This window comes from Talpa occidentalis, unplaced genomic scaffold (genome assembly GCF_014898055.3).
Source record: "Talpa occidentalis isolate TD23 unplaced genomic scaffold, MPIMG_talOcc4v2.1, whole genome shotgun sequence".
In the NCBI taxonomy this organism is placed as follows: Eukaryota; Metazoa; Chordata; class Mammalia; order Eulipotyphla; family Talpidae; genus Talpa; species Talpa occidentalis.
This window is the reverse complement of record NW_026555331.1, coordinates 103,280,112-103,300,683: the sequence shown is the minus strand read 5'-3', so window position 1 is coordinate 103,300,683 and position 20,572 is coordinate 103,280,112. Positions and strand designations below refer to the sequence as shown.

At 36.2% G+C, this 20,572-nt stretch overlaps 1 protein-coding gene across 1 annotated transcript; it reads right to left on the bottom strand.

Moving 5' to 3' along the window:
- Positions 1-909: 909 nt before the first annotated feature.
- Positions 910-19,319, bottom strand: LOC119243540 (STARD3 N-terminal-like protein). The gene is made up of 8 exons (XM_037509449.2): positions 19,000-19,319; positions 12,713-12,790; positions 10,446-10,523; positions 8,711-8,764; positions 8,490-8,607; positions 6,332-6,427; positions 3,056-3,131; positions 910-1,633 (listed from the first exon to the last, which is right to left on the bottom strand). The coding sequence occupies exons 1-7, from the start codon at positions 19,222-19,224 to the stop codon at positions 3,073-3,075; spliced, it is 708 nt and encodes a 235-aa protein (XP_037365346.1). The 5' UTR covers positions 19,225-19,319; the 3' UTR covers positions 910-1,633; positions 3,056-3,072.
- Positions 19,320-20,572: the final 1,253 nt, after the last annotated feature.

Genomic DNA, 20,572 nt, shown 5'->3' with positions numbered 1-20,572 from the left:
TAACATCAGAGAAAAGTGTAATTAGGATCAGGGAGAGCTATTCAGCAATGCGAGCACATAAACAAACATCCTAACCTCCCACCACACACAAGCAGGAGTCCAGGCCATGGACTCTATCTGCCCAGTCTCAAGGCAAAGTATGACTACTGTTGGGGTGAATGCTTTGAGCTCTCACACTCTGAACTCATAGCACTTTCAAACCATAACTTCATTTCTTTGGTCTGTGCTGTGTGTGTGAGTCAATCTCTGGGTGAGTCTTCACTTCTTGTGAGGATTAGTTGCATTCTATTGATTTAGCTCAACATGTCTGGTGATAGCTCTTTCACAAGTTAAATTCATACAATGGTGCATAGTTTAGGAGTCTTCAAGCGTATTAATATCATGTATATATGGCATTGAATGTCATGTACTGGATCATAAAAGATTCTTTAAAGGATTCTTCAAAGGTTTCACAGAAGACATTTGCATCATGCATATATGTTGGCTGTTTGTGTGTGTGTGTGTGTGTGTGGGTGGGTGGGTACACACACATCAGTCTATATGTGAGCTTCAAGTATACAAATATCCCACTCCTGAGACAGTTCTCATTGTGATAATACCCTGTGTTCCTGAAGTTTTAGTCCCAAGACAAACCCTGGAGATCTTCCTCACTCCTTTCTAGACCAGAAGAAGCTTTAGCAAACCTCCTGGTTGCATTTCTATCATTTGACCCATTTGACCCATTCTTAGAAAAGTACACATGGAGTGGATTTGATCTGCACACATGGCCAGTTTCCACACAAACTAGTAATTATACAAACAATTGCTGATTTTCTTAAATGACACAATAAATAATTAAAGAAAACTAACATACATAATGCTTTCTGATGATTCATAAAGGAGAACGTTCACATTAAAAAAATACCTTAAAATATAATTTAGTTCACTTTAATTAAAATTAGACAAACAAAGGAAAATTATGGCAACAATTTCTTAGTGTGGGTTCAAAATATGACTACTGAGACTATTTTATAGTCATACTTCTAAGAGAAAGATACTATTTCATGATAAAAATAAGACAAAATGGTGACTTTTACATAATTACAATGCCTCCTTGTCCCCCTTTTATAATCAAAACTTGATGCCAAGTACATAATGCAAAACAAGAAAAATAAGACTAACCACTTTAATGTTGTATTTTATTACTTTTTAAAATTGTACAAAGAGTGCATGTGCATGAGTTAAAAAAAAACACAAGGGAAACACAGGGTGTTAAAAAATACAAAAGAAATTTGAGACATGAAACAAAAAAAATTGTTTTGCAAACCAGAATAAAGACAATTTGCCTACTAAAAAAAGTGTTATTCCAATATATTAAGAAGTGTTTTGATTAGGAATACAGCACAAGACTTTTCTGCAACTATTCATTAACAGATTAGACTCAGTCTCAGTGAATACAGGATAGATCAATACATTATCTTACCAGCCACAGCAGACTACTCAGTAGATGTGGATATGGTACAATGTCTGTGAGGTATTACAATAAATAAATTCTTTTCAGCTATTCAAACTCAGCAATGGATGTCACCATTTCAATTTTCAGTTGGAAGACCTCATCGCCAGTTTCTTTTCTCATCTGTGAGAGTTTTTCACACTAAGAAAAAAAAAAAAACACAAAAATATTTGTGATGAGGTATTAAAAAGCAAAATGCTACATTTTGTTGTATGTTTTTCTAACATAGTCTGTGGACTGAAAATGGGCTGTTTTTGCAGACACATAAAGGACCATGGCTATGGTAACACAAGAATTTCCTTTAAAGCATTTCAGGAAAGGGTCAACTATTAACATGCCTACATTTTTGCTTTATGTCTCAACCACTGCCATGGAATGAAAGAGCTAACGTATGCTGAGTACTGCTAGTGCAGACAATTAGCCATGATTCTGGCTACATCTGCTGACAGCTTGCACCTATGCTGGCTTCTCAATGTCTGTGTATCCATCTACCACTTTTTCTTTTTTTAAAAAAAAAATATTGTATTATTTCTTATTGAGATGTAATTGACATATAATATTGTATTAGTTTTAGATGTACAACATAATGATTATATATATTGTGAGGTGATCCCTAGAATAATGCTAGTTAACATCATTACATTACCATTTATGGTGACAAAATTTTTTTTCTTGTGATGAGAAACTTTTAAGATCTATTCTCTTTTCACTTAAGTAATTCAGCAGAGTAGTTGCAACTACAATTTTTTGTCTATTTGCCTTGTATTTCTGAAGTTGAAATGTTTTTCTTCGATGAGTTGAAGGGATTGATTGATTGATTGATTGATTTTTTGAGGGATGCGCTGGTGATGGGAGAGCTATGGTGACCACACTTGAAGGGAGAAATGCTATACTCTCAAAATATTAACAAGGATGTAAAACAATGATACCTCATGAATAAATGAATTAAATTTTTAAAAAAGATTTTAAAGGATTTAACAATGTGTCCCACCTGAGGCACGTCGAGCCCTACTGCTAGAATGACAGCTTTCATTTTGGATACTAGAAAACATCTGAGTTACATCCCAGTGCAGGACTATAGTGGATTGATACCAGACTAGGTGGGTCTAAATCCTAGCTCTGCTACTTGCTATTTTTGTGACCTTAGACAAATTAATCATCCACTTAGTCTCACTTGCCTCAAGTATAAATGGAGACAATAGCAACACCCACATTTCATAGGACTGCTCTCCTATTAGTACACATAAGTTAGGGTTTGCAAATTAAACAATGACTGACACAGAGACATTCTGGCTAAACATGAATGAATTTATTCTTATTCTGCAGAAATCTGGAACTCTGGGGAATTCATACACAGAGAATTCAGAAGTCAGATTTGGAATTTATACTTCATAAATTTATACCTATACTGAAAATGTTAAATTTTACATTAATAAAATTTGACTGAAGTTAATGTAAATAAGACAAATCTGGCTATATGCTTAGATTCATATATTTTGAATTTTACTTTGAATCTACTCAAAGAAAATGTACTTTGTTGTTGTAGTTTCATTTTTGACTTACTTCAACAAAAGTACTACTCATATTTCTAAAAGTGGTTTTTCACTGTCCTGCTTTTCTTCAGCATCTTCTTCAGATCCTACATCGTAGAAAAGGGGGAGGAGAAAGGAATAATATCCCATTAAAGTAACAAATGATTTATTTACAATTATAATATACATGCACAATATTTTATTTTATTTTTAAAGATTTATTTATTTATTTTATACAAGAACCGGGGTACAGGCCAGATGCGCGGGAGGGTGAGAGGATTCAACAGAGACAGAGCGGGGAACAGAACAGGCAGACTAACAACATACAATGCTGAGGAGAGCAGCGGGTGTGACAGGAGAGGTTTGCCGCGCCATGTGAGACCCTCGCCAGCTGGCTGGGATCAAACCGGCACTGCAGAGGCTGCGGACAGCTTCACAGGGCTGCGCTTAACCGCCTGTGCCACCAGGGGAGGCCCAGGCATAATATTTTAAATGGGATGTTAATCAAGAAATTTAGGTTAACAAAACTTCACCTGTAAATAGTTTTATTTTATTTTATTTTTTTTTGTGGAGAAAACACCTTTAAAATAGGCTCTAACATTTGCTCTAATCTGTCGAAAAGGATACTGTTTATGTACTACTAAAAATATTCACGCAAACCTAGAATTACCATCCCCTATAGGAAGCTTTACTATAGAGAACCTTCTTTTCTAAGCACATTAATTCCAATTACGGTTTTTAATTTCATTTCTTTCCTAAGTGGAATTTTCAGGCAACAGAAATATAATATAAACTAAGCTCTTTAAAATACTCTTTCTCTGCCCACCACAAATCTGCATTTGTTGTCAATACAGTCACCCTGGGGAAGGATTCTTGTGCAGCTTATTTGCAATGGAATGGTAATGCTTCTGACCACCACTAGGTGGTAGTAAAAGTCACAGATGAGAAGTCGGGTTAGAAACAAAGTTAAGTGAAGAATCCCTGAGGAGGTATTCCTCAGGTTAGCATTATGTTCTATTCTGAATTTCTAATTAGGAAACACATTAACGCTGAGAAATTTTTTTTTAAAAGGGAAGAATTAATTTTTTTAAAGATTTATTTATTTATTTATACAAGCACTGGGTACAGTTAGAAGCACGGGAGGGTGAGAGAATTCACCAGAGCCAGAGCGGGGAGCAGAGCAGGCAGAAGGACCGAAGCACACCGCTGATGTGGGGAGCGGCGGGCAGCAGGAGAGGTCTGCGCGCCATGTGGGACCCTCCTCCGGTGGCCGGGGAGCAGCCGGGGATCAAACCGGCGCTGCAGAGGCTACCCAGCGCTCAACCACTGCGCCACAGGGGAGGCCCAACACTGAGAAATTTTTAATTAGTCTTACGTAAATAAAAGCTATACAAAGCATGAACTATACAACACAAATTTTCTTTTTTGAAAAAGAATGAGTCCTATTCTGGGTTCGGCTCGTTGACAAATTTATTTCATCTGACTCATTTTGTGTTTTATATTCAACTAGTCCAGGCATCCAGTTACTTGGAGTTTCCCTAGCGCCACAGATTACAATGCTATGCCCTTGATAAATCATAGGGCTCTTTCTGTCTAACACCTATTTTACTCTACAGACATTCTACTTATAATGGTTCTATATACAGCTTTTCAACTTTACAATGGTGTGGAACCGGTACACATTCAGTAGAATGAATGTGTCTAGTGACACGCTGTAGACATGCTGTAGTGTCTTTTCTCGGTCTCGTGACATGCTGTAGAATACTCATGATGCTGTACAGGTCAGCTCCCAGTCAGCATCACGGATCACCAGAATAAATAAGCAATACCCTATGGTGTACTGTGTTGCCAGCCTAAGTGTTCTGAGCATGATTAAGGTTAGGTTAAGCTGTTTGATAACTTGGGTGTGTAAGAGATGTATTTTTACTTGTAGTAATTTCAACTTACCTTGGGTTTCACCCCATCATAAGTTCAGGAAGATCTATATTGTATGTGTTTGTGTTTAAAATATTTACTAAGCTTATTACTGGGAATGAAATAATGTAGTTAGTACCTAACTCAAATTTATATCCTAGAGGTAGAAACAGTCCAGGTCATTGCTGAAGACACTGCAGATAATACAAGATGATAGGGCTGTGGAAAAGGTCCTAAAAACTTATGTAAAGGACACCCTACGTGCAACTGAGAAGCAGGTGAGGGTGGGGAAAGAAGCCTTTTGAACATGTTGGTGACAAGGACTGCAGATGGATAGCATTAAAGATAGTAAAAGCAAGATGCACAATGGTTTGTGGGTACTGGTACACATCATTTTCAGAAAAGTTAAGAAGTGAATATATGGAGATGGTTACCAAGAAGAGAGGTTGGACAATTGGGTAAGAGTGGTCACAGGCGTACCTTCTGCCAGGCTAAGGATTTATGACTTTCTTAGTCTTTTATGGCACTGAAGGTTTTTGGGCAGAGAAAAGAATATGATCAATTATGCATTTTCATTAACACTGAAAGGCCATATATTTATTAGCTATAAGTAGGGACCCTAGCTCTGGAGCCAGAGTTCAAATCTTAGCTCCACCTCTTACTCTTTGTGTGAAGTTAGACAAATTACTTCACCTCTCTGTGCCTCAATTTGCACATTTCTAAAATAGGGATAAAATAGGTTTTTTACGTCATAGAATGGTTATAAATAACCCTGAGAATATACAGCAATTATTTTTAACATGGTATTTTTAACACAGTATTCTGGTGACTGGTTACAAGAAGGCAACTGAGGCAGGGAGACAGGAGGCTGTTGCAGAAACTGAAATAAAAAAATACTGAATTGATGATGGAGATATTAAGTAGTATAATTTGAATGAGATAAAAGAGGCACAAATAGAGGAAAACAGCTTGGCAATTTATGGAATGTGAGCCTTAAAAAGGGAGCTGAAAAAATAAATAAATAATTGAAAAGGTGCTGACTTCCCAGTGAGGCTCTGTTTTCTCACCTGTGTAACACAATGGATAACACTGCCATTCACAAGACATGGGGAATCTTGGAGGAATTTGAGTTAAAGGGAGATAATAAAAAGAGCATCAAAACCTTTTCCTACCTGTCTTCCAAGAGGCAGATGATAAACCACAGTGTCTATGACCCTCTATTACATTTATTTTCACAATTTTGTGTCTCACCACTGGTAGCACATCAAAACCATGCCTTAGTAAGGGCCTGGTAGTTAAGTGTTTGCTACATGTACTGAGATGTAGATGCATAAAGAGGAGGGGAGGCAAAACTTTTGAATGATGGGCAAAAACACAAATGACAAATTTTTACCTGCTTCAGATTCAGGAGGAGAATAAAACTGACCATCAGAAAGACCACCAGGTATAAGTACAGCACGCTCTGAAGCATCCTGAACTATCAGGAGTCCTGGAAGAGAAGAAATTCAGTGGCTGGGGATGACGTCACCATCTGGATAGCTTCTTGGTAAAATTAACCACAATAAAATGATAGTATTATATTAAAAACACTCTTAGCAAACAGAGGTACTTTTAAAATCTTTCAACCAAAAAAATTTTTTATTAATAAACCATGAAAAAAGTCCTGGAAGGACAGATTCCAACTAGTTTTAAAAATTGCCTCATGCTACTCATGGGATTTTCTGACTCAGAATTCACAGCACCTTTCCCTTGGGAGTACCTACCTCCATACAGAAAACAACATCATCATCAAAATTAAAGCAGTGAGAAAAACAAAACGTGAGCACATACAAATGATCTGGAGTCTGCATTTGTTGACAGATGTAAAGCATTATAAATGGATAGTCTTTTATAAATATATAAAGATTTAAGATGGTGATTTATGCAATATAAAAGTCACCCCATAAAAGAAGTGTATTTAAAAAAAAACAAAGAAAGGAGAAGGAAGCATGATGTGGATGGCACACGAACACTAACACAGACGAGAGAGATCATCAACAATGAGTTGTTTTGACCAAAGCAGCAGTTCAAACAGCAGGTGCCAGTTTATGTATGTAACATATATTACAAATAATGATGATAAATGCTACTTGAAATTTTTCATTGTGTGCTCTGTTTTATTAGCTTCTTTGATTTAGCTTAATCACTAAGCATGGAAGCTTTAGTCACAGTAGTTGCCAGGCTTTCAATAAAATTCAATTTGATTTTTATATACGATTTTTCGAAAAAGTGACTTCCATTAGTTTTACAACCAGTGTCCATAATACATTTTCATAAAGGAACAGAAGGTATGGTGTAGAGGACATGGCTTAGACTGATTAATACGTGCTTTCTTTTTAACAATTGTTTATTACAGTATTAAAACAAACAACATAAATAAGACAGCCTTTTAAATAAATAGATAAACAAGTAACATTTTCCATTTATAATCAACAAACGAAGTTTGGAGTGATACATCAAGGTTGTGCCCCAATGACTTTTTTTTTAAGATTTTTTATTTATTTAGTTATGCAATAGCTGGGGTACAGGCCAGAGGCGCAGGAGGGTGAGACAGAGTGGGGAAAAGAACAGGCAGAAGGACCGAAGCACACTGCTGAGGGGTGCAGCAGGCGAGACAGGAGAGGTCTGCCACGACATGTGGGAATCTCCCGGGCTGGCTGGGAATTGAACCGGCACTGCAGACACTGCGGACAGCTTCACAGCGCTGTGTTCAACCCACTGTGCCACCAGGGAGGCCCCCCAATGACTTTTTTTTAAGGGTATTTCATATACTTTTTTTTTTCCTAATAATCATAAAGTTCAATCATCTGTCTTTCTCATTAACATCTAGGAATACCTAAAGTCACACAGAGTGATTATAACAGCTTTGCTTGACTCATGATTATAAAATCCTACTTATCCTTCAACTACTACTCAGAGAAGGATGTTTACACCTGAGATGGCTGAGCATTTTCTGGCTTGCTTTCCTCCTCCTCTGAATTCCATCTTAATCATTAACCCATCAACAGCCCTGCTTTCGGCACTCAACTGATATAATTACAGCTCATTCAAAGCCAACACCTGCTATATGGACAATAATGTGAGAATTTGGGTAATGAATGATTTTTATTCAGAATTGCTATCTCAACTCACCTAAAACTGGTTTACATTTCTTTGTGACTAAGTAACATAGTTATTTGGATGGACAAAATGCTTACTGTTCTATGACTATTATTAAGAAGGAGAAAACATCAACCTAAGAGAGAGGTGTTGGTTATTTTGTTGTTTGAATGTCTTCTTTACTATTGTCCACACTTTCTTCCAAGGAAGCCTGGCCTAACAGCTAGAGCGAAGAGCCACGTAACTATACTTTCATCTAACTCTTTCCATTTCTGCTGTCCCCACTGAAGAATGAAGACACCGAGGCCTGACTAATAACCACCTGCTGCTCTATTCAAATCAAGGCATCTATTTCTTTTCTTTCCAGTTAGTACCTAGTCAGTCACAAGAGACTAACCTAGAAAGAAACTTACTGTTTTCTTCTTCAGCTTCTTGAGGTAACACTTTGAAATCCAGGAACCATGTCTCAATCCAGGCAAGTATGAATGAAATGATGGGCAGCACATAGCCAAAAGCCCCTTGAGAGAAAAGCTAGAACAGATGTGACCAGAAATGGAAATGCAATTATCATATGTTCATACTGGAGAATGAGGCCTCTTCATAGATGGTAGTTATACAGAGTGGTAGGCCATACCTTTGAGAGGATCACTTTTGCTAGTAAAAAGGCACTGGTCACTGCTGTTGTCAACTGAAAGACATACAATCCAGTACCATTCAAATTACACATTTTATGTTGTGAAGGCATATTCCTCACACACAAAACCCACCTGAGCCAAAAGCACATAATATCTGAAAAAGCTATGCCTGGCCTGGCTCCTTCTTCTACCTCTATCTCTATCCCCAACTCTACCAACTAAACCCTGACTGGGGCAAAGTGAGCTTCTATGTGCCATACAACCCCTGACTGGCTACTTCGGGTTTCCTTACCCCCACGTTCAAGCATGCAGGTGAGCTGGGAAATTAAGTTTTGTCCACCAGGGGGTACAATTTGCAAAGATACTAGCACCACATAAGGATGGTGCTCTGCAGTGAAATGCAGAGTCAGGGCATGCCCTAGGTCTTGGTATGCTCGGAGATAATCCCACAGACCCTGGGCCTCTCATTCCATCCTCCAATGAAGACTTGTAGCAATAAGAAACCTGGCCAAAATGAATGACAACAGTAGACTTGACTGAGAGAATGGATGCAGGGGACATTAGGTGTCATGCTCAGTAAGTATTAACAAAGTTGCAGAGTCAGTATTTGTTAGCAAAAAGACCACCAACCAACACACATACAAACACACCCTCTGCAGAGTGAGCTACCTGTAAAGGACGTATTTACATTCTGATACTAGTTAACTTTACAGGCTCTTTAGATGATCTTTAGGTATCAGCTGACTTTTCATTTCAGTTGCCTCTCTGCAAATGTTTTTGAATGCAAGAATCAGAAACAATAAAATGGATGTTAATATGAGCAGTTCCTTTGATAATCTGAACTTTGGTATCAAAGATACTATCCAAAATTCTCACTGAATATCTCTATTTGAACCACTTTTCTGAAATGAACATTGAGACAGATTACCTCACAAATACTAGTATACATTATTATTAAGAGTCTGGAATATCAATGTCCTAAACAGGGACTTCTGTAGAAAATTGAGATGGGACAAAAGAATTTGGTTATTTGACAAAAGAATCTAGGAAAGGGAGTCCAGTCTGACTAAAACGGTTAGTCTACACATGACAAATGTGGGTTTGGGGCTCAACAGAATCAGGCAGAACTGCTTGAAATTTTTCTTTCACTTCACTATGCATCTATTAAGGGTGAACACATTTGCCAAAGCTCTATGCTAGATATGAAGAAAGATGAGCAAAATCACCACTGCTTTCAAGAAGCCCAAAGGTAACAATAAAAAGGAATAGAGGTGTATTCCCCTTAAGATTGGAGAGAGGGGAATAAAGTAGGGAAGAAGTCAATTATCAAAATAAGCAGAGAGCAAGTTATATATATATATATATAAAAAATCACCAGCAGTTTCAACCAAACAAGGAATTTTTCAAATATCTTTGTGACAGAGGTACTGATCTCATCTCTCATTTGCAAAATTAGGTAGAGCTATGTTGGTGCTTGGTCAATAATCACTTTTGGGTCTCTGAATTCCTCATTTGGTTCCATATACATACAAAGATCATTATTCATTACAACTGAAAAGAAGCCCTGGAGTGTTAAAGCTACTGAAGTGTAGGGGAAGGAGTCTCAGGAAAAGCTAGTGGAATTCAACCCAAATCAACCCTGCATTTTCTCCCCGCTCAGCCCTGCCCTGATCAGGTCCCCGCCTCGAGCGCCGGAGAAGATGAACCACTCACCTAGGCAAAGGGCATACTCACCGCTATTGCCCACCAGTGGCGCAGTCTGCATACAGCATATGCAAGTATTAACACTTTAAATCGAAACACTGCCAAAAGCTATATATATAAACAAAGAGAAACATTTTGGTAAACATATACTAAAGTAAAGCAATTTGGTTTTATGAAAACCCCATCAAACTGTCTTCATTATTCTGACTTATCTGAAGGCTGCCACAGACTGGCATTGATTGGTCTTTAGACTAGCATTTAGGATCGCTGTTCTAGAATTTATGCAATACCATCCAAAAAATGAATTCAAATTATGTCCCTATTATTATTAAAATAGCTGTTTACTTTTCCTTCTTATTTCAGTCTATATATATTTCTGATATCCTTTAAAGACTGAGAAAATGTTCTAAAGGTTGACTTTTCCATTTTGGAAGACAGCAGGTTCTTAGTAAAGTCCTTGGCAAAGTCTAGGTCACTAGGATGCTGAACGGGTTCTGCACATTTTAGTAGCTATCATCTGATTAATGAGGGTGGTTCAGAGACTTATGTGAGACCCTTTGTGTTCTGCTATCCCATGTAATCCCCACTCCAACCATCCCAGGAGCCAACTACCATTACACAGATAAAATGAATAGAAAAATCATCCAAGGTCACACAATAGGATTCAAACCCAGGCAGCTTGAGTTGGTATCAGGCTCTGAACTGCAAAGTGAAGCTGTCCTAATAATTCTTTCCTAGTAAGGAACACAGAACTATATTTCACCAATTTTTCTTGGAAAATGTGCAATGTCTCAAGGTAGAGTCTGCCAAAGTTCCTCACTCATCAAAACTGATGAAAAGCTGGATGTTGACAACTTATTTGCTTCCATTGACTAGATGACTTCATGATTCTTTAATGTAAAGGAAATTCACAGGTTGTTCCTTATTTTAATGTGCTGCTTTTATTTAAAATGTGTTATTCAACCATCTAGTATTTGCTTAGTTTCCTTATTCTATCTGCATTTTGGACTTGGCAAAAGTATGTCTTTATCCTCTGTCTCAAAGACAGATCCCAAGGATTCCTGGAGTCCACTTCCTAGGCCAACCATGGCAATCTTTCTAATTTGAGCTAATGGGCCCCACCAACCTGTCCATTACCATTAACTCCCTAAGAATGGTGTACAGATAACCCATGGAGATCTGGCCAGTGGATTGATTTGGCTTCCTGGCAATTCCTGATTAAGGTTATTTTAAGATAAATTTAGCAAGAGAAATAAAAGAAAAAAGAGAAATCAGTTTGGATGCTATATGTCAATTGTTTTAGAAGAAATATCAAGATATTGGATCTACTACATTCTGCTAGCAACTTCAGTATCCTGGGATATGTCAAGACACTGAACCATGAGACTCAAATTCTTCATTTGGAAAAAGGAGGGGATTAAGTTATAGTAGGAGCTTCCTAAATATTCTGAAACTACTCAGGTTTCAAGGGAGTGACAAGAAACCCTGACCTTTCTTCACTGGGTGGGGATTCTACCTCTTTTCCCATACATAACTTCTGTGGGCAACTTCCAAAACAAAACAAATGATGATAGTGATTGCAGGTAACATTCTCTAAGCATCCTGGATGTATCCATCTTTGGGCCACGTGTTTTCCATGTATTATTTCATTTACTTTTCAGAACTATAACAATCTCATTTTACATGATGAAAACTGTACTTTAAACCTATTATATTGAAGTATATATACATTATCTGACAGTCAAAATCACAATGCATCCTAGAAAGACACTGTAAGCATTTGCTTGCATAAAATCCCTCATCAATATATAATTGCTTCTACATAGTTTTTAATGGTGCCCATTATTACCAATATGCAACTTTCCTCAAAAACTCCTTATAGAAAAATGAACATAGAATAATTATTAAAAGTATGCTCAGGTAGAAACTTATCAAAGGCAGAAATGGAATGGCATTTCCATTATGCTATTATATAAACAGGTGAAATTTCCTTTTGGTGATTAAGGGTATGTCTATGGGTATTTCATTTGAAAGAATAAAGGCTGTCCTCCAAGGAAGTCAGGATGGCCCTTTCTATTATCTGTCCTTATCTCTCAATTAATCTTCTCTTCCTTTGAGATGACCAGTAAATTGGGTGGAGACAGACAGCACTGAATGGGTCAGTAACTAAGGGAAAAAGGAAAGACAGTGTTCAAGGGAGGAAAAAAGAAAGGCACAGAATTTGAGGTTAATTACAAAGAAATCTTCCATTTAGTTTCATCATTGCTGAAATGAAATGTAAAACAGAAAATACTTACAAATATATCAAAATAAGAAGAGTAGTAGTCATACTGCACCACTTCCTTCTCTAATGCGTTCTCAATGCCTCCATTCACCTAGGAAGAAAAGAAGTAAAAACAAGAAATTTACGTGTGAAAATAATACAAGAGAACAATCATACAAATAAGGTTTCATATATACTTTCCTGCCTATCTTCTTAGAACCCAGAAATTCTGAAATATGGAGCAAAATAACCAGAATAATAGAGAAGTGCAAAAACAGCATCTCCCACTTCAATTCTGAATTTATTCAACAAAATAACAAATATATAGTGAAAGACAATGCCTTTTTGTAGTTCATATGGTGATAAACTATTAAAAAGAAACCTTTTTTTTTGTTTGTTTTTTTGGTGCCAAAACCCAAAAAAAGAAACCTTTTTGTAAATAAAATCTTCAATCTACAAAAGTATATTTTTGAAAATGACAATTTGTATTTGTTCAATGTTTCCCTCATTTTCTGATCACCCTCCACTGCTTTAGTTCTTAGAAGATCAAGGATCCCTTGCTAACAAGTATCAGTGAGGGCAGTGACCAAGACACAGGCTAGAAGTATAAAAATTCTCCCTGGTTTTTCTATTTACTCCTAGCATTTAAAAATACTGTACTCTTATAAATTATGTTGTACTATATAGACAACAAAATAAGGAATAGATAACAAAATTAAGAACTAAGTTACAGTAAATGAGGAAAATCACACCTAATAGGATAAATTTCTGTCCAATTTTCTGATCAAGATAAATTTTGATGTCTACATATCAAACTATAATTTTTTTCTTTTTTAATCAAGGAGAAGAACATATATTCAGCACCTAGTACTGTTCCCAAGCAGAGAGCATAACATACGTTAGGGCCCATGAATCAGCCCGATCATAGGCATGATTTACAAGTTTTCAATCTAGAGCACACTGTCTTTGCAAACTAAAGCAGCTGGTCTGAAAAGGGATAAATTGAAGGGCAATTAACCAAACTGACCTGGCTAAGAGAGAAAAAAAATCATTAAGGAATACCTTTGCAAGGTGTGCTCTTTGGTGAAATCAGAATAAAAGTTGCCACAAGGAAAAAATGCTTTTGGTTTAGTTTTCAAGTATTTGTTATGCAAGTGAAAGCATACTCTAAATGTGATTCCTATTTAAATCCCTTAAGATACAAATTTTTGCGTAATTGCTCAGGTTGGCTATAGAGCTGTTTGACTATGGATCTCCATAGATGAACAGAATTAAAAATTTGGCAGCTAAGAGTAATAATTATTAAAAATTATTTAGTCTCAATTGTTGTATCTCCAGACTAAAAATTTACACTATCCAAATTTTAAAAAAGGATCATTATTCCAAGTGGCCTTAGGGCAAAGAGGGGTTTCTAACCACAGAGAATACTTTCTGATGAAAAAAAATAGGAATCAAAGCTGCCAATAACTTTTCAATAGCAAGTAGAAAAAGGTTTTCTCTGGTATCTGCAAACTTTGAAAGACCCTGATTTTGTGCTACCTTTAAATAGAGAAATGTAAAACTCTACATCACTATCCTTAACTTGTACTCCACATTTTTACTTCAATGTCTCTAGCTCCTGATGTCCCAAAACATTCATCTTGAATTTCACAAGAAATCTTTTCCCAATCACAGTTCTGACAAAGCTGGTACTGTTCTTCCAGGATCCTTTATTAGAAATCTTAGTATCATCTTTTGACACAGAGGATGGCATAATAAGTCTATCAGTAAATCTGTTATTTCATCCTTTGATAATGTCTCTCAGGTTAGCATTTTCTTTTCTATTCCCACCACTTTACATGGGATTCCTTAAACAACTCCTGAGGTAGTTAATGTCCATCTGTTCCTAATTTAATACAATCTCCAAACCATTGTCATGATTTTACCTACCATTCACCAAGTATTTGAGTAGCTACTAAGTACAAACATTGTTCAAATACAAAAATACTTCAGTAAATAAAACAATGTGAGTTTATATTCTAGCAAGGGGAGAGAGATGACAGATAAGTGCTACACAGAGAAGGGAAGCTGGACAGTGTGACAGACAAATGACTGATTTTTTTGAGTGGTCATGGAAATCTGTGGTGACATTTAAACTGACTGACACCAAAATAAAAAGTTGGAGTCAGCATCAAGATAAAGAAAATTAATCATTTCACACAGAGGTAACGACTAGTATAAAGATCCAAGACAGATGAGAACTTGTTCATTTCTGAGAGCAGGAGGAGGCAGTCTGACGGATCCAGGTCGGCAAGGAACAGAGGGTGGAGAAAAGAGTGTGGAGACTCCTGGGCAATGACATAAGGCATTGTGTCATTTGTACATTATTTTAAGTGTTTTAAGAGATCAGTATGAAGAATTTTAAACAGTAAATTAGACTATTTGATTTATGTTTTTATTTTTAAGTCACTGTGCTACTCTGAAGAGAATGGATTATAGGAGAACAAAAGTAGAAGCAGCAGCAAATTAGTTCGGTACATGGTATCACAGAATGAGCAATAATGTTGGCTGTTGAAGGGGGAAATAACAAAAATGGAGAGAGGTCATGTTTTGAGTGTATTTTGCAGGTATGTTTGACAAGACTTACTTTTAGACTTGCTACAGAGAATGAGAAATACAAAAGTGAATCAAGTAAGGATGAGTCACTTTTGGCCTGACTGCCTGGGAACTGTTTACTGATGAAGAAAAAGGTGAAAGCAGATATATGTGTGCATGGTGTTGCAGGAGGAACATACTAAGTTAGATGTCCAAATGGATATAGCAGGTAGATCATTATATAGTACTTAAGTCATTACTTATTGGAAAAATCCTGAAACCATCATCTCTTATCTTCTCTAGAATCTTTAATAGCTTGTTGACGCAGTAAGTCCAAACACTTCTACACAGCTTTTAAGAATTTTAATAGTCTAGAATCAGCTTACTTAATGCAATTTCATTTCCTACAGGCACATTAATTTCTAGTTAGGCTATGATTTTCTTGGCCTCTGTCCCTGTACACACACTTACAGACACATACTCCTGCCTCGGTGCTTCTGTCTACCTTGATCTCCAAAACCTCTTCCTATGGTTCCCACAATTCAACCTTGAATAATCCTTTTTTCCAAATTCCACACTCCTTCCAAACCCAACTCACAATCCATTTCCTCTACTCACTACCTCAGATAATTCCAATCCCTCTCTGATCTCCATAATTTGAATTTATCTTATCTTTGGGCACAGAGTAACTATAAAACACAGTGACAGTAGAGTAATAAAATCAGAATCAGTGTGATAAATACCTGAAACAAAAATATAACAATAGTGAGAGAAAAATAACCAACATTTTTTTCTCTCTTTCTGGGGTGAAATTGTTTGAGTTAATAAATTACATAACCTATAGTTGTATAGAGTTCTATAATTGCTAAGGGGTTGCTGTATTCTTCTTTTCATTTGATCCTCACAAGAATTCAAAAGGAAGGCAAGATTGAAATTAGTCAAAGAAGTGAGAAACCAAGGTCCAGGGGACTTGGGACTTACATGTCTTACTTAAGGACACAGAGCTGGTCATGACAGCTATAGGTCAAACTAGTCACTTTCTGACACTTTCTGGCCCCCCAGTTAGAAAATAACAAAAATGGCAATAAACACTGATAAAGTTCTTTTGTGAAAGGAACATAATCTCAACCAAAGTATCAAAACAAAAACTAATTCTCTTCTATACTTAGACCCCTGTTTACTCACATTATTCTAAAGAGTCTAAGGGAGAAGAGCTTAGAGAGGAAGCAAAGCCCTCAAAGAATTCAAGTCATGGTGAATTTGAGAAATCAGTCTACTCAAAGGAATATCGACTGGATCTAGACAGAATAATCAGAATCATCCCTTCAACAGGCCCCAAAGAAATGAGCTACCTTAAGCTTTTTCAAAATGAAAATGAATCAGATGGTATTAGGCTTTTTTATGTTTGCGTAGGCACTGTCCTCCAGGCTGGGTTTGTACCAGTCAGCTCCTTGATCCAAGGAGGAAAAGGGACTAAGCTGGAGGTCATATATAAAGGCAGAGAATCTGGGTTAGTGATATGAATTCATAGACCATCTGGGTCCCCATACTTTTCTGAAGGCCTAAAAACCCTTTATGCTAATTCTTTAAACTACAAGCCAAGATAAGACAAGTATTCTTCCTCCTCTGCTAATCTTTAAAAATCGTATAGTTTTCTACTCAGCTTACAATATCTCAATCAGAGACTAAGCCTTGGCACTGAGCACTCAGTAAATATAAAGACATTTAAAAAAAAAACCAAAACAAAACAATGGGTTTGAGTCATTTGAGACTTACAAAGACAGACAACAAAAGAAAATTTATGGTGCAATTTGTAGTGAAAAAGTCAAGTTAGAATAAATAAGTCAAAACAAGTAGAATTAAAAATTAAATGTTTAAAAAAAAAACAAAAACCTTTTTTAAAAAGTCATATACTCTTGTAATTTTACAATTGGTGAAATTGGTAATCAGTGAAATCATGATGATAAAAACACATTCTTTAATTGGTAGGCCTGGTGATTTTCCATTTATAACTGTTACACACAGATATAATCATATTTCTTCTGGGCATGGCCAATTTCACTTGCAATTCAAATTCCTCAAAGCAGTAAGTAAGGGGGGAAGTGAGAAATGTGGTATTGTGAGCCCCCACCATAGTTTTACCCCCTAACCTCCCTGTCAAAAACACAGTTATATTAGCAGCAAACCAACAAATGTCTTGATTTTATGTTGTCATTACAACAATTTTTAAGAATGCTCCCTTAATTAAAACTGATTGTATATTTTTATGTTAAAACATATATTTCTTTTCTCTTTCAATGTGTAGCTGTTAGTTTCAAAAACATATTGCTCCTTTAAAATATAATTAATTTAAATATTTTCTCAAATATATACATATGGAACAAATAGAAAAGAGAAACATTCTTAGTTACCGTGTCCTATCATGGGCTTGTTTGTAAACAAAAATAAGGCCTACCACAGGTAGATTAATAGAAGAAAATTCTATAAAAAGAAACCATGTTGCATATTACTATGATTCTGGGACAAATCTTACTTTCTAGCTTGTGTCTGGTTTCATGAACAGTTTTGTTCCTCTATTAGATTTCAAGTCCAATGCCATAGCTAGTAAGAGTCTGGACAAAAATTTCTGTTATGAATCAGAGTTTGCATTAACTCTGGAAAAAGGCAAAATAAAAATCATTTCAAACATAAGTCTCAGCATCTTTTATATTTTCTTTATTTTAATAAATTTCTTATAAAAATACCTAAAACTGTGCCTAGCAGAGGATAATCTCATGATAATAAACAACAGCTAATATCTATTACTACCTAGGTCTAAGCAAATGTTTCTTGGAAATAAATGAACAACTGAAAACGAAAGAAGCAGACAACTATTGCCTGTGACAAAAACATTCTGGAAGAGTTAACCTATTTGTTGGTAAGGAATGTGAATAGTCAGAGCAAAGGTTTTAGGAGAAAAGATATATTATTATATATTAATATATTCATTAATATAGTTAATATAATAATATATTATATATAAATAGATGTATATTAAATAAAATACCTTGTTAAATGAATATCACCTATTTATCTTTATTTTTACTGTAGCACCTATAAAACTTAAAATTACATATGAGAGTTATACTATTTCTAATGGCCAAAACTGGGCTGGACAATTATTTGGCAGTCTAACTGCATAAGCCTGACAAAATATAGACCAACCTCCAAATACATCTAGAGCAATGTTTGATAAAGTATGAATAATTTTTGTAAAAAATTTCTTTGTAAAAAATGAATAATAATAATCTCTTTGCAAATGAATGCAAATCTTACATTAGGAATTAGAAATGTGGCTGCAACATCTAAACCATATTCTAGACCTTTGTGGACCAGGCAGACTCTGTCATAACTATTCAACACGAAAGTTAACCATAGACAATCAATAAACAAATGGGCAGGACTGTGTTCCATTAAAACTTTATTTATAAAAACAGGCCAGCTGAATTTGGTCCCTAGACTATAGTTTCTCAACTGCTCAAAACCCATGAACTCAGATTTCAAAATCCCAAAGTGAGTTTTAAATTAACCATGTTTGTCTTAAACAGCAACAGTAAAGCACAAGAAAGGTTCATATCAGCTGGAGAAGAGCAAAGTTGCCTCATTTGGAAAAAGATGGAACACACTAGATGAGACAGAAATGATGAGAAAAGTACAATTTCTTTGTCTCTAGAATAATTCTAATAAAGTTAACAAGAAAAGACTTACATTTAATTCTATTATCCACAGTAATGTTACAAATAAGAGGTCAAAGGTGACAAACAAACAGAAAGTCCTTCTGACATCAGATATGCCTTTCTTTTCCCTTCCTTCATAGGATTCAATCCTGGCCATGAGTTGGGTAGGGTTGATGGAATGGATGTCTCGCAAAGAAGCGTGAGAGCTCTGGCTCCCAGTGAGAGCGTTCTCCATGTCTTCTGTCAGGGGGTTCATCCTGGAGGAGGGTTAAAGGAGTCTTTGGCCAACTTCACCATCCCTAGAAAGAAAAGGTCTTTGGGAATGAAAAAGAGAGAGACATCAATTTAAATCAAAGCTTACCCAACCCATGTGCAACTCCTACCACTCTGCAACTCTTTCTCTAAACGAGCAGGAGTACCCTAAACTGAAGACAATTATGTTTTGATGAAAACATGGAAAGATTGTGAAATGAGGAGCAATTCTTGATGTTATCAATCAATACTATAAAACTGCTATGAAAGCCTAGTAACAAAGAAGAATGCAAATTACCAGCAGTAAAGGGTAAAAACATGATACTGACCACAACTATGAAGTATAATTGATAACCCATACCTAGCCCCTTAGGGAAAAAGTCAAGTCATTTCCCTGGCTGTACCATGGACTAGGAAACATTCATTGAATAGCTTCCCAGAGAGTCTATGTAGCTAGAACTAGAACCAGAATGTGTAAATGTGTTATAAAAAACCTTTTCCTAAAGAGGAACTGTTTTCCACCAAAGGTATCTAATAAACTGAATTTAGCATTTCCCCATCATATCTTAGTAAACAGGTATTTTTCTGGGCTTCTTTTTTGGGCAAGAAGTATGCACATCCCAAGAAGTTCAGCACTATAAATATCCCAATGATAATTATGGACATTAGATCCCTCTTTTAAGAAAAATCTCTGTTAAAAAAGACTGTCATGTTATAATAGTCTTAATTAGATAATAACCTCAACATCTATAAATATGGAAAAATTCTGTAAATCATGATATAGCCACAGTACAGTCATTAAAATAATTTCTCTGAATATTCAATCCTTTGTATTGAGATTCTCATGGGGTTTGGCTTAAGGAAAGCTGTGTCTCTTTAAAGAGGGTGTGAAGTATCAATTAGCTGTACACCAGGAACCGAGGTTCACAATTCAAGATTTATTCCAACCATGATGGATGAGAAGTAGAGTGGAGAATTATAAAAAACATCCCCTTATTGTTTTATGGGATTCATGTCTTGTTCTATAAATATTATTTCTACTACAGCTATAACTTCTATCTCTCTACCTAGCTCTATTATAGCCACATATTTCTATAATCATGCTGCATTTATAAACTACCCAACTCAACAGCTTAAAATCGCCTGCACTTATTATCAAGTTCACAAGTTGGTAGGTTGCCTGAAGGTCAGCTGAACTAGTATGGGCTCAGCTGGGCAACAATGCTTCGGGCTTGCAGAGCAGACCGGTTTCAACTGTGTGTTGGGTTTAGATCTGTTCCCTATATCTGTCTTCCTCTTTGGACCCGTGCTGCCCAGGCATGTTTATTCCATGGGAAACGGCGAGCATACAT

Excerpts from the sequence above, each read along its gene's own strand:
- LOC119243540 (XM_037509449.2), bottom strand. The coding sequence starts at position 19,224 with ATGAACCCCCTGACAGAAGACATGGAGAACGCTCTCACTGGGAGCCAG. Across the intron at positions 12,791-18,999 it reads TGTGGATAATAGAATTAAAT|GTGAATGGAGGCATTGAGAA; the intron begins GTAAGTCTTTTC and ends TTTTCTTCCTAG. Across the intron at positions 8,765-10,445 it reads GCCACTGGTGGGCAATAGCG|TTGACAACAGCAGTGACCAG; the intron begins GTGAGTATGCCC and ends TATGTCTTTCAG.